Genomic DNA, 13,811 nt, shown 5'->3' with positions numbered 1-13,811 from the left:
CGTTACCTTCGACCCCGTTCCAACAACGCCATTTCTCATGCGTAAGCAGCAAGAATCCTCAAACCATCCTAAAGTCTAATCACATGCCAGCTCCACAAGACATCCACACCTGCCAGCGTAACCACACCCGGAACAGACACCCCCAAGCAAAGCCAACTAACACAAATCGCAGGACTGTTTGGTCAACAACACCAAGAAGACGACCAGCCCCCGCCGGAAGTATACCAGCGCCACCGCGTTCGTGTCAAACTCCAGGGACCGCTGGAATGGCGGGCAGATATGGCGGGGCATTTTTACCGGCAGGTTTATGATGATTTTGGTATGCGTCTTTTCTATCTTGATGATATGCGGCTGGAGCTAACGATAGGGTGTTAGCCCATGAATGGTATATACAGTGGTGGAGCTATGATCAGGGGCGAGCATATCGCGTTTTGACAGATACCGATGGTGAGTTGCTTTCCTCCCCGCAAAGCCCTCCCCATTAATGTATTGACATAGATGGTTAGGTCGTAAGTACACTGCATGGATCTAGCCCGTCATCCGGTATGTTCTACGAGTCTGAGACCACGCTCTCAACGCACTCAACCTACTAAATCCCAACATGATCTACTTCCCCCCCTGATTAAAATTCATACTATACCCCCCACTCCCCTCATCCTTCGTAAACTGAAAATTCTCCGTACTCAATCCAAACGGCTTGAGTATCCCATTGCCCAGCTGTTTCAGCTTACCCATCATATCCGCCATCTCTGTATTCTTCGCTTCATCCAGCTCACTTGGTAGCTTCCGCAATGCGGCTTGTACGGCCTTTTGATCGAGGCTCGAGAGCTGGTGGGGCGGTTTGGAAAGGGCTTGGTAGTCTTCTAGGGAGCCTTGGAGCGAGGCCCAGCCGCCGACTTCATGTCGAGCTTTGGCGCGGCGGAGGAGGGCTTTTGTGCGGAGCTTGTGGACGTCGTTTATGGTGTGGTTTGTCCGCGTGAGAGCGTCGAGGTAGAGTTCGGTTGTGTCGTCGATTTCGGCGATTGCGCCGCCGCCCGTTGTTGTTGCGTTCGCGCCATCGTTTTCTGGCTCTTTTTGCGCTGGTGGGTCTATCCTATCTAATGCTTCGAGGGCTTGTGTGGCGGATTCTACGGCTTCTTTCCACTCTGAGAGCTTGAGGTGGCAGGCTGCGATGTTGGAGCGGAGGACGGCGATGTCGTATTCGAGGTATGAGGGGCAGATTGCTAGGGCTTTTTCGTAGCCTTGGATCGCGCCGTTGTATTCGCCGGATGTGAAGGTTTTGTTCGCTGAAGCTTTCTCCGCGTTGGATTCGTCGAGGAGCTTTTTCTCTTCGTCTGGAGGGAAGATTTCTGGGGTTGAGGGCTCGATTGCAGATGCTTCCGCTTTTGTCGCTGTTTCCTCCTGTGATGCCATGATAGCTTGATACCAAAGCAGATCTGACGCGTAAAGTGTGTATGGGTTATGCGGGTGTGTTTGGAGAAAAGGTCGATCTGTTTTCGAAGTGACGTCTGTGGTCGGGGGTCCGACTAGCGTGCCTCGGCCACGTGGGGTAAACATTCACCTAACCCCAACTTTCGACAAGCCTCAATTGAACCTGCATAACACCTTGAAACAGCCAAATCGTCGACTAGAACCTCTCTAGATACACCAAAAATGAGCTCTACGTAGGCGACACCCTCGACATTGAACTCATCCATACTAACCGCCCTCAGTACTACCCCACCACCCCGCATCCGAGCAGCGCTCTTCGACATGGACGGTAAGCCACCCATTACTTCCCTCTCACCACCACTAACAACCACCTCAGGCCTCCTCATAGACTCCGAGGACCTCTACAGCATAGTAACCAACACGATCCTCGAACGCTACGGCCGCCCACCCCTCCCCTGGTCCATAAAAGCACAACTACAAGGCCGGCCCGGCCCCCAAGCCGGCAAAATCTTCCACGACTGGGCGCAACTCCCCATCTCCCACGAGCAATTCCTCGTCGAGCAAAAAGAACTCCAGAAAGATATCTTCAGCACCACGAAGCCACTACCAGGTGTTATGGACCTACTTGCAGGGTTGAAGTCCAGGGGCGTACATATGGCGCTCGCAACAAGCAGTAACAAAAACAACTTTGAGATCAAGAGCAAGCATTTGGGGGATTTGTTTGCACATTTCAAGAAGGAACATCAAGTCCTAGGCGACGACCCAAGAATACCTTCTGGCCGCGGTAAACCCGCACCAGATATCTACCTCCTCGCCCTCTCCACGCTCAACAAGACCCTCGAAGCAGAAGGCCAACCACCCATCCAGCCAGAAGAATGTCTTGTTTTTGAAGACAGCGTGCCGGGCGTTGAGTCGGGCAGGAGAGCGGGTATGCAGGTTGTGTGGTGTCCGCATCCGGAGTTGCTGGTGGAGTATAAGGGGAGGGAGAAGGAGGTGCTGGCGGGGTTGACGGGCGAACACAAGGAGGATGAGGAGACGCAGTTGCAGAAGAGTGAGGTTGAGGTCAAGGAGGGGAAGAGGAAGGTTGGTATGCCGGGGGAGATTGATGATGGGTGGGGGAGGTTGCATGGGAGTTTGGAGGAGTTTCCGTATGATAGTTATGGGATGGGTGGGAAGGCGTGAGGTATAGAGTTGGGATTTTGGTTTGCTAAATGCTGGGTCTCTAGCTTATGAGAAATGCGGACTCCAGCGGATGATGGGCTATACCCATGCACTGTAATCACGACCTATTGATCCACGTTATCATATTATCTAGGCTTCTGGTTTAACAGGAGGGCTACTGACCATACTCGTCTTTCAAGGTACGGTATACGCGGCCCTCATTGTAGTCCCACCACACTGTGTACCACTGCTGAGCTAGTTTCGTTACATTAGTTACCGACATGTTCCGGTGAGGTAGAAAACGCATACCGTTGTTGTCATAGAGTTGTTGGTAGTAGTGACCCGCTTGATCCCATTGCCAATTTGAGAATTGCTGCTGGTGATGCAACTGCGGTGGTTGGTAGACTTGCTGCTGTTGATTCTGTTGCGGTGTTTGATATCCTTGCTGTGGGTGAAATATCTGCGGGTATACTTGTGCCTGTGGTACGTGATTCCCGTGCGATACTATATTTACTTGCTGCTGTCGTCCCATCAACTCCGCGACCTGTGTCGACTGACTCTGCTGAGCCTTCTTCTTGTCGATATCCCGCTGAGTATTATAATTTGCCTGTTCCTCTACTCAAATTAGATTGTGAATCAAAAGCTCGCGAAGACTTACTCCAGGTCCAGTCCGTAGTGGACTCCACGTTACCTACGCCGGTCCGTTGAGGTTTCTCGCATAAGTCCACGCTCGCGACGGCCCAATCTTTGGGGATTTCCATTGATGTCGGTTGCGCAGAGGAGTCAATAGGTCGACTTGGTCTCTTTTCTCAACGTGAGGTTCTTGATTACGAAGATGATTTATACGCGTAGTTCTTGGGTAGGCCCTCTGTTGCAAGAATTGAGCACAAATGCTCCACAGCCTCCAGGAAAGGCTCAAGTAAAGTAACAATACTCAAATGGCACGAAACAGCAGAAGTCAGCCTAAGAGGGCGTCAGGCTGAAGGCGGGTATCACTAGTGTGCCAAGCTGGCTGACTGCGCGGCTGACTGCCCAGGTGCAAGCAGCAAGGCTGAGTCGCGTCACTGCAATCCAGGAAGGCGGGGTCAGTCAGCTCCGTAGCTCTCGATGGCTCGATTTCTTTCGGTTGAACTTCTACAATGACCGCGATGTTACTCGATCAGATCCAAGATGGCTACCCCGGACTTGCAAAGTTCATAGGACAGGATCTGGACCAAGGACTTGGAATCTTTAAGAAATTCGCCGAGCTGAATGCTCGTAGTCTGCTGTATATGCAGGCTGAGCTTCTCTGTCTCGAACAAGAGCTGGATGTTATTACTTACGTCGACGAACATGGCACGGATGCCAGCACAAAGAACTTTGCCAGAAGTGTATGGGAAATGAAGAAGCCACCGAACAAACCTCAATGGGAAAAAGTCCTAGAGATTAGGAGGAAGTTGAAAGACTACAGTATGAATCTACCGCGCTCTCCATTGCTAGGCTGAGTTCTGACAACTCTCACGACGACTGTCTGCTTCAACAAGCCAACATCGCAAAACTAGACCGCGCCAACAAGAACGATTTGAAATGGCTCCAGGTCTGGTTGCAGCACCGGGAAGGAGGGAAATCCTTCCTCGAAGGCTGCGAATATCGAGCCTATGACGAGATGGAGAATCCAGATTTGATCTCCATCTCTAGCAGACCTTCCAACGATAGATTCACGCGATGGCTAGAAATGAGTCTGATACCTCATCTTCCTACTCGCCTACGGAAAAGGGTTCTAGTAGGTACCAATCCCACTCACATCTCCACAGCGCTCACAGCCTCAAACCAGGAGCCGATGGCGGGATCAGAAGAGACAGGTATAGGCCGCGTCAAGCTAGAAGTCCTCCACCGGTTCGCTCGAGCACTGAATGTGGTACTTTCTGCAATCATCCCGTCGACCGCCATCGTCGCACTGTATATGATCAACAATCTTCCATACAGAATCGCGGCTGTTGCAGCTTTCTCGGGAGTATTCGCATCTGTTCTGGCTATCTTCACGACAGCCCGTCCGGTGGAGATATTTGCAGCCACCGCAGCGTGAGTCTTCCGTTGTTGGATGTAGACGGTTTTGCTGATAAACTTAGGTTCACCTCCGTACAAGTCGTTTTCGTGGGCGGAACTACTGGCGAAGGCGGGCAGTGCCAGTGCAGCCCGTAATATTCGATACGCGACAAAAGATTCCAGCTCTTTATGTTCCAGCCATCCAGTCATTTGCACACAATCGCTTCAAAAGGGAGAATTTGCTTTTTCTCCTTCATGTAACTAAACATGGGTGCACAATGGATTTTCTAGAAGGGTGCGCGACAGGCCTGTCAAGACATCGCTATCCTTGCAGGGCAGCATTAGCTCCCGTTGTCTAACCACTAGTCAGGTCCCCTTTCTCGATGTCGCTGCACCATGCTCGTCGCGTCGAAGAAGACATTATGGACATATAGGACGCGTGTGGCAGGTGGGAAATATCCAGGGTTGGAGTTGGAATGTCCGGCAGCTTCTTCGGCGGGGTATCAGGATCTGTCGTCCAGTCGTTACCAGCTGCCAATGACGCATCCAGACATGACGTGCCGTTATACGATTGGCTGCGAGGGTTAGTCCCGGCAATGAGGCACCCATGTCATGTCGAAATGTCGTGTTATTAGCAGTGACGGAGACGCGTCGTAGCACCAGGCGAAGGGGTGATGAGACTGCAGCTGCATGTAGGTTAAAGACACATTGAAGTTCAAGGGAATTTGAGAGCGAACGAGTTCTTGGAGGGTGGGATATTTGATGCATGGCGTTGCTGCAGCTCTTTCATGTGGCCTCGGCGGAAAGGCCCCTGACGCCAACTGGCATCAGGCGCTAGCAGCGTGCATGGCTGACATTAGCCTCGCCTGCTCTCCTGTCCGTGTCCACATTTTGTCGACGACACTGGCACGCCTCCGACTGCCTCTCTTCCTGCTTCATCCGCTGTTGCTGCTGCCTCGGGATGTTCGCTCGTCCTGTCGTCTCCAGAATCGTGCATCTATCCCACCCCATGTCGCTCTTTTAGCCACCAAGCCCACCCTTTCCTTGATATATTACCTTGTAATCCTACTGCAGACCCGGCGCGAAACTCTCTACGCGCGTTTCTTTGCCCGAGCACTGACTGCAGCGTCGTCGGAACATTTGTCGCCTGTTTGACGCGCGCAGCATCCGAGACGGAAAAACAAGAGTTGCAGCTCGTCGAGTTGTGCTGTAGCGGGAAACCCTTGGATGCACGCTCGACGGTCCACCTCGTCCTCGCAGCCGCCGCCCTCATCGCCTCCATTTGCTCCCGGGCACTTTGGTGAAGCTTCGACTCCGCCCGAGGCGCGCGAAGCAGTCTCTCCCACCTGGACGGCCCCCTCGCCGGCTCGCACCCTCGCCAACTCGAGCCCAGAGCTCCCTACGCTCCCGTCCTTCTCCATACTGGGCAACAACCCGCGCACCCCGTCCAACGCTGCGAGACACGACCGAACCGACACTTCTTACTACACGGCCAGCTGGGGCAGTCCGTACAGACACCCGCCGCCCGTCTTTAATCCGTCGCGTCAGGTCTCGACAAACTTCGGCAGCGACGACTTTGAAGAGGAAAACTCCGGACTCACATTTGGCCTCGGACATCTGCTCCCATCCCGGCTAGATCTGCAGGAAGAGTCGCCGAACCAGTTCAATCTCGAGCATCTTATCCCGCGTCTAGAACGGAACGCCTCGCCGAACCAGTTCACGCTCGAACATCTAATCCGCTCTCGACTGCCAAATCTAGTGACTCCCACCAAAGAACCGCGAGCGTCCGGTACTACTCCCCGCGCGTCCGACACGAACCCGACTTCGCAAGAGTGGGTTGAGCGATTCTTGGAAGAGCGTTGGAACCGCGAGACAAACGACTGGCGGAGTAACAGCAGCGATACAGAGGGATCAGGTGGAGAACCGGATATACCACTTGCGCCTCCGCCGAAAAGAGGACACAAGCAGAGGAACAACAACAAGACTCTGAACCAGCAGGACTTTTGGCGCCACTTTAGTAAGGACCAGAAGGAAGCACTCGGCAAGATGATGGCCTCAAAGTACGCGGATCCTGAGCTGGTGACAGCCAGACAAAGCTCCGCATCAGGTCCCAGCACGAACGGACACAGTGCCCAGGCTGAGAAGACGCCGGTACCGACTCCTTCAAAAACAGCTAAGCCGGCAGATGAAACTCCCAGCAAGCAGTCGAACAAGGACGCCTCCAAAGTAAACCAGGAGTTGTCGAATAAGCCACTTCCCGACACCCCAAGCAAGTCGTTCTTGGCTCCTCCAGGTGCAGCACCTGCGCAACCTCGGATGCGAAAGAAGGTCATTGTCAAGGGCAAGGGCTGCATCATCTCGATACCGCGAGACATTCCCAGGGGCAACCCAGGGTTCCCTCCGAAGCCGATGACTGCAGAGGCTGTTAACAACAAGCTCCGACAGCTCGAGCAGCAGGGCTACGACACTCGTGGCTTCAGTACTGGAGGCTTAGAGACACATAACCGTGCCATCTGGCCTGCTGAGGAGGATGTCAAGGCAGAACGCGCCAACTCCAACAAGCAGTACAAGGTCCGCGTCTCGAAGGAATCAGAATGGAAGGACTACGAGAATTCTCTGCTTGAAGCTAAACTGGCTGCACTTGGTGTCAGCATCGGTGGCGAAGAAGATATCCCTCTTCCCATGTCGCGAACAGCGTCATCACAGCAACATCCAGGGCAAGGATTCACTCCGCCGATCCCGACCTCCTCAGCTGGCAGTCTTCGCATGGCCAGGCAAGGTAGCATCGCCGGCTTTCCGTTCGGACCTTCGCCTGGACATATGTCCCGACAATCAATCGCGTCTCCAGCTGCTTTTGGAAACCAGCGTCCCAGCATGCACATGCACCGTCATTCGACTTTTGGATCGCCTGCCAACTTTGCTCAGCATGGTTACTCACCTTCAGGCACGTGGTCGCCTGCTGGGTACTTTAACTCCCAAGATGGGCGCAGTGGGTCTCCTGCTCTTGCTTTGAGCAGACCTGACCTTTCCGGAATGATCTCGCCACACTCTCCATTTGGCATGAGACCCGGTCAGCAGTTTCCCATTACGCCGACGCAGAGGGATGACTTCCAACTGCAGATGCAACTGCAACAGCAGCAGCTACAGAACCAGCTTCTACAGCAGCAGCAACAACAAGTCCTTGGCTTGCGTCCGTCCTCCACACTGGCCGAAGTACCTGAGGATGAAGATGAGGAGGATGAGGTTCCGGCTATGAAGCATGCCACTCAACCTGCACCAGAGATTGCTGTACCGCGTCCTCGCAGTCATCGCCATAATCTTAGTGAGAACCTTGAGCGCGAGGCGGCGAACGAAGAGTATCACTTGGAAGAAGCTATCGACAAGCAGTTTGCAGAAGGAGGTGACTTCAGTACGGAGCCAGAGACTAACGTATCCTACAAGCCTTCCAATGCTGTGGCTAACCCTACGTGGGAGGACTCGCGAACGATCCTGCACCAACCTCAGCCGCACAGCAAGTCGCATTCACTCACCAAGTCTCAGAAGCCCGTCTCCTTCTCGTTCCCTGCCCAACAGAACCCTCGCTCCGACAGCGACGGTGCGAAGACCAACATCTCAGAGAACACAAACCCCAGCTTGGAGGATGGAGAGGTTCGCAACCCTACACAGAGCTCTGCGCAGCACTCCCAAGCACCATCCCAGGTCAGCAACTCATGGAAGGACAACAAGTTTGCATTCAGCAAGCCTGCATCGGCGATGCACAGCAAGCACGCTTCGCGTTCCTCCATCTCGAAGCTCAATGTTGAAGCTAAGGAGTTCAAGTTCAACCCTGCAGCGTCTTTCCAGCCAGGATCCTTCTCCTCGGGCTTTAGCTTTGCACCCGCAGTTAAGCCACCTACAGCTGCTGCTCCTGCTGCTGTCCCAGCCAACAACAAGCCCAGCATTGATGCATTGGCCAACTTCAACGTGTCGGCTCCTGCCTTTAAGCCGGATGCACCCGTGTTCAAGCCTGATGCTCCAGCCTTCAAGCCTGTGGCTGAAGCTCCTGTGTTCAAGCCTGCGGCAGACAGCTCTCCATTCCCGTCCGGTGGCTTCAACTTCTCCAGCCCGCCAGCCTTCAAGCCAGATGCGCCCGCGTTCAACCCTGGCGTGTCTACCTTCAACCCTAACAAGCCGGCTCCTGCTCCAACAAGCTTTTCCTCGAAGATCTTCGGAGATGTCAACCTATCTCAAAGCGACATCATCAAGCCCGCCACACGCTCGAAGGCCGTGCCTATCATCCGTCCGGACAACACGCGCTCGCAGACTCCCGAGACTGAAGGCCGTGAGGACCACGAGGATGAGTCTGGCCGACCCAAGCAAGCCGACGGCCGCGAAAAGCGAGCTCGCCGTGACCGCGCTGATGGTGACGATGTCCCCAAGTTTGCACTCCAGCCCGTGCTTGCATCGCAGCCTTTGGCAGAAGTCAGACAGCCCAACGCTAGCAAGCAAGAGCCTCAAGTCGAAAAGGAGGCCGTCGCAGAAGACAAGGAGAACCTGTCGCCCGTACGTGAGCAGGTCAAGGCCAAGTCGAAGAGCCCCGAGCCTCTGTCGCAGCCAACGGAAGAAGTCATCATGGAGCCTATCTCGCCTGCACCAGAGAGCGATCTAGGTGCAGACGACGATACACCTCACGCGAGCGATGTGCCTACGCCGACTACCGAGGAGCCCGAGCCACTGGGCAACAAGCACTCTCACAAGAGCACGCTTTCTGCCAACGCCAAGCCCTTCGAGTTCCGACCGCAGTTCAACAGTGCTGGCTACGACTTCGGCTTCCACGTTACGAAGCCGTCTCAGGTTGAAGATCCCGAGAAGTCTCAAGTGTCTCCACCGAGATACGCAAGCAGAAGCCCAGCAACTACGTACAGGCCTAGCGACGACGGCTCGTTCAAGACTGCTATGGAATCTGGCAGGCACAAAGGCTACCCTGAAAGCGAAAGTGCTGATTTCGACCAACTTGGTGATGCTTCCTTTAACGACATTGATGCTGTCATGAAGCATATGGATGGTGAGGGCTCGGACTTTGGCGTCGAGCGCGACGAAGCCTCTTGGGACCAATCTTCCCCCCAGAGAACGCCAAACGTGTTTGAGCGCAATGACCTGCAACCCAACTTCAAGATGCGCAGTGACGCCCCCAGCCCCAGCCCCCGTCGGGGATTCTTCCCGGGACGCCCGATGCAGGGATCTGCAACATCAGTGCAGGATCCGTTTGACGATGAGCGGGCTGCGCTCCCATACGACTCGCCTGTACGCCACATGAACAATGCTGACGCCGGACCCATGAGCGATTGGGACGAAGGTCTTCTTACTGAAGACGAGTCTAAGGTCCAGACACGCAGTGGCTTTTTCGACAAGCATGTTGATGACCTCATGGGCCGTCTCCTGCAGGACCGTCTTGGCCCGCTAGAGCAAAACCTGCAAGGCATTCAAGAGGCACTTGCAATGATGTCGCAACGTCCGGGACGCGGCCGCCGTAGCATGTCGACTAGCGCACGCCTGGACAGCGATGCCGACGACGAAGATGACGAAGCAGAGACCGACGTTGACTACCGTAACCGATCTCGTGGAAAGGACAGGAAGTTGGAGAAGATCCGATCTATCGTCCAGGACGCGCTTGAGATGCACCAATCACAGATCACGTCTATTCCGGTGCCCGTTCCCGAGCCAATGATCCCAGAGAAGATCCGGGAGATCGTCACCGATGCGCTTGCGCAACACCAGCCACCTGTACAACCTGTCGAACCTGTTCCTGCTGCTCAGATCCGCGACATTGTCCAGGATGCGATTGCTTCTACCACCATTGCATCCTGGACTGAGGCTCTCAAGCCTGACGACGTTCGTTCTATCCTTGCTGACATGCTCGCAACCCATCTTCCTAAGCCCGTGGAATCGGTCAAGCCTGACGACATCCGGTCCATCGTGTTGGAAGCATTCGAGACGCACGCTCCTCAGCCAATGCCACCCCCAGTGCCTGAGCAGATCTGGCCTGACGACTTGAAGGCAATCGTTACCGAGGCTCTTGCGTCACAACAAACGCCAGCTGTGGAGCAATTGCAAGCGGAGGCCATTCGCTCCATTATCGCTGAAGCACTCGCATCCCACCAGCCTTCAGCTCCTAGTGCGCCAACTGCCGAAAATGTACAGCCCGATATGATCCGTTCTATCGTTGCCGAGGCCTTGGCGAACCAGAAGCCTGCTGCCACTCTTGAGGCTCCCGTCGATATTCCCCAGCCACAGGTCGATATGTCCGAAATCTACCAGGTCATCGGTAGCCTCAAGGCTTCTATTGCGCAGACCACTAGCCACCATCTTCAGGCTGAGGAGGTTCGTGAGCTTGTTGAGGAAGCCCTGAAGCGCCACGGTGAAGAGGTTGCCGAGCGCGAGAACTCCAAGGCCGTTCAGGAGAGGGATGTTCGTATCGCGGACCTTGAGGAAATGCTCAAGGAAGCCACTCTTCGATTCAACGAGGAAGCTGAGGCCCGCCAAGCCCTCGAGGCTCGTGAAGCGGACTCTGCGCGCCTGCTCAAGGTCACCGAGGAAGAGCTCACGCTTCTGCAGCAGACTTCCCGTGATGACGAACACAAGATTGGCACATTGACAGAGGAGCGAGATGACCTCCGCCGCAGCCTCAACTCATACCAGGCGGATTCAGCCGACATGCGCGATAGACTCGCCACTCTCGATATTGAGAACGAGCAGCTCAAGCTTACAAACATCGCCCTGGAAAGCTCGGAGGAGGACCTGAAGAAGAGGCTCGATTCAGTCACCGCGGAGAACGAGGCACTCAACTTTACGCTCGAGGAACACCGTATGTCTGCTAACAAGTGGCGTGGTGACCTGCAGCACGCTCACGAGGAAGGAGAGCAGCTGCGCAAGGCTATCGGAGAGGCGCGCTTCCAGGCCGAGGAGGCAACCCGAGTACGCGAGTCGATGCGCACCAAACTCGAGAAGCTACAGCAAGATATGGTTGCCGCTTCACAGCAGATCGCATCTGAGCGTGCTCAATGGCAAAAGAACGAGGAGGCCTCCGCAACCAAGTACGAGGTCCTCAGCGCACGCATTGAAGCTGAAGGTCGCACACGAGAGCGTCTGGAGAGGGAGCTCGAGCGCTTGGAGACCCAGGAACGTGAGGGTATGAGACTCAGGATTCATCTCGAGCAAACCCAGAAGCACAACGCCAGACTTGAGGAGACAATTGAAGAGCTGAGGAGGGAATCTTTGGAGCACCAGAAGAACGCCCAGCGCTACGAGCGTGACATGCGCGAGGCTAGGGATGCTGCGCACGTTGAGATCCGCCGCACCCGCGTGCTTATGGAGGCCGATGTTGACGCAGCTAACAACCAAGTCAACATCGTTCGCCACGAGCTTGAGAGCGAGGTCGCTCGTGTCCGCGCTGAGCTGGACCAGGTTCGCCTGGATGCTGATACAGCCAAGGAGAAGCACGAACTGGATCTGGAAGCCGCTTCCGACCTCAAGAAACAAGCCGTACAGGAAGCGATCGAGAACAACAGACACAGCCTGCAGGAGCAGCAGCGCACTTTCGAACGCCAACTTGAGCACATGCAGCATGAACATGCTCGCGCTCTGGAATTCGCGCGTGAAGACAAGGATCGTGCTGATGCTTTCCACAACGACAAACTTGCGCTCGCCGACTCCAAGCTCGACCACTTCAAGGACAAGATCGCGTTGCTGGAAGAGAAACTTCAGGTCGCAAAGGAAGCCGCCAACGCCGCTGTTGCAGCAGCATCCAAGTCTCCTACGTCTACCTCTTCGTTTGCTCCTAGCGGCGCAGAGAAGATCTCGCCCCAAGCGCTGCGCGAATCTATTGGTGTTCTCCAGGAGCAGCTACAGGAGCGTGAAGGACGTATCGAAGCTCTCGAGCGCCAGCTTGAAGATGTTGACACTGAGGCCCCAGCCAAGTTGAAGGAACGCGACACTGAGATCAACTGGCTCCGTGAGCTACTTGGTGTACGTGTTGATGACCTGAACGACCTCATCAACTCCCTTGCTCAGCCAACCTTCGATCGCGAGACCGTTCGTGATGCCGCAATCCGCATCCGCACCAACTTGCAGATGGAGCAAAGTGAGAAAGAGCGACTCATCTCGGGCGGACAAAAGTCTCTCCCAACTCTGAGCTCGCTCTCCAACTTTGCTTCCCCCAAAGCAGTCCAGCTTGCTGCCGCCATCGGTAACTGGCGCAAGGGCCGTGGCGAGGCTACCTCCGCTCTCGCAGGCACCTCAACCACCACGCGGACCCAGACACCATCCCGTGCGCAGCCTCACTCCGCCCAGTCCTTCCTCTCTGGCCTCATGACACCACCAACCTCCAACGCGCGCCGTGGTTCGGAACTCTCATCCTCATCGCAGCGTCCCCAGCCCCTGCGCACAAACTCGAACAGTTCGCGCGCGTCAACCGAAGCCGGTTTCCCCGCCCTGGGCAAGCAGCCCCGCACACCACCTCTGATGCGCAAGCAAGCCTACGACCAAGACGCCGAAATCGAGCCTTTTAGCGAAAGCGGCTTCTACGACGATGAAAGCACTGTTGATGGCGAACTCACGCCACTAGCACTGAACTTTGGAAGGGAACTACAACAACGGTAGATTCTGCGACCATGACACACAAACAAACAAGATCGACGAAACTGCAAAACCAACAACCTTTTCCTTTGTTAAAGATGTTTTTCCTTTTGCGTTGCTTTGCCGCCGCTGCTCTATACGAGCGTTTTCTGCCGCTGCCTTATCATGGGTTCTGCGTCTGTTATCTACCTTAATGCTTGCTTCTACTGCTCGCGTTGCCTTTTCTTCTGTCTTTTACAGTACAGCACAGCGACTTAGGTTGGCTATTGGAATATATACCCCCGCAAGACCGTTTTTCTCGAAGTTATAGCTCAAATTGTATACAACACAACAAATTTCTCTTGGTTATATAGCTTTTCTTATGTATGTTTGGGGAATGAACGGGAGGGGATACTGGGCGGAGGAAAGGGAGGTTGCGCGATTTGGAATTTGGGGTTAGTTGGATATCAAATTGGGTAATATATACTGTTCCTTTTGAAATTGAGGCGTGTCTGAGTGGAACATCGAGTGTCTGTACAGGCTTAGATGGAGTAAGTTGATGTGTGTCATTTGTGCTGTGTCAGACTACTTCGTCCTATACT

The 13,811-nt window shown here is 54.6% G+C and overlaps 4 protein-coding genes across 4 annotated transcripts; 3 read left to right on the top strand and 1 right to left on the bottom strand.

The window, feature by feature from the left end:
- Nucleotides 1-606: 606 nt before the first annotated feature.
- J4E85_010026 (uncharacterized protein) lies at nucleotides 607-1,413 on the bottom strand (the record flags this gene model as incomplete). The annotated part of the gene is made up of 1 exon (XM_051474243.1): nucleotides 607-1,413. The coding sequence occupies one exon, from the start codon at nucleotides 1,411-1,413 to the stop codon at nucleotides 607-609; it is 807 nt and encodes a 268-aa protein (XP_051322030.1).
- Nucleotides 1,414-1,653: 240 nt separating this feature from the next.
- On the top strand, nucleotides 1,654-2,613 carry J4E85_010025 (uncharacterized protein; the record flags this gene model as incomplete). Its single annotated transcript, XM_051474242.1, has 3 exons — nucleotides 1,654-1,664; nucleotides 1,713-1,759; nucleotides 1,808-2,613. The coding sequence occupies 3 exons, from the start codon at nucleotides 1,654-1,656 to the stop codon at nucleotides 2,611-2,613; spliced, it is 864 nt and encodes a 287-aa protein (XP_051322029.1).
- A 1,118-nt stretch (nucleotides 2,614-3,731) lies between these two features.
- J4E85_010024 (uncharacterized protein) lies at nucleotides 3,732-4,657 on the top strand (the record flags this gene model as incomplete). The annotated part of the gene is made up of 2 exons (XM_051474241.1): nucleotides 3,732-4,041; nucleotides 4,134-4,657. 2 exons carry the CDS (start codon nucleotides 3,732-3,734, stop codon nucleotides 4,655-4,657), a joined length of 834 nt encoding a protein of 277 aa, XP_051322028.1.
- A 1,187-nt stretch (nucleotides 4,658-5,844) lies between these two features.
- Nucleotides 5,845-13,254, top strand: J4E85_010023 (uncharacterized protein; the record flags this gene model as incomplete). Its single annotated transcript, XM_051474240.1, has 1 exon — nucleotides 5,845-13,254. The coding sequence occupies one exon, from the start codon at nucleotides 5,845-5,847 to the stop codon at nucleotides 13,252-13,254; it is 7,410 nt and encodes a 2,469-aa protein (XP_051322027.1).
- Nucleotides 13,255-13,811: the final 557 nt, after the last annotated feature.

Source organism: Alternaria conjuncta, assembly GCF_024043145.1.
Source record: "Alternaria conjuncta strain BMP 0040 chromosome Unknown scaffold_20, whole genome shotgun sequence".
Lineage (NCBI taxonomy): Eukaryota > Fungi > Ascomycota > Dothideomycetes > Pleosporales > Pleosporaceae > Alternaria > Alternaria conjuncta.
Note: the sequence above shows the minus strand (reverse complement) of the source record. Positions and strands in the feature narration are given on the sequence as shown.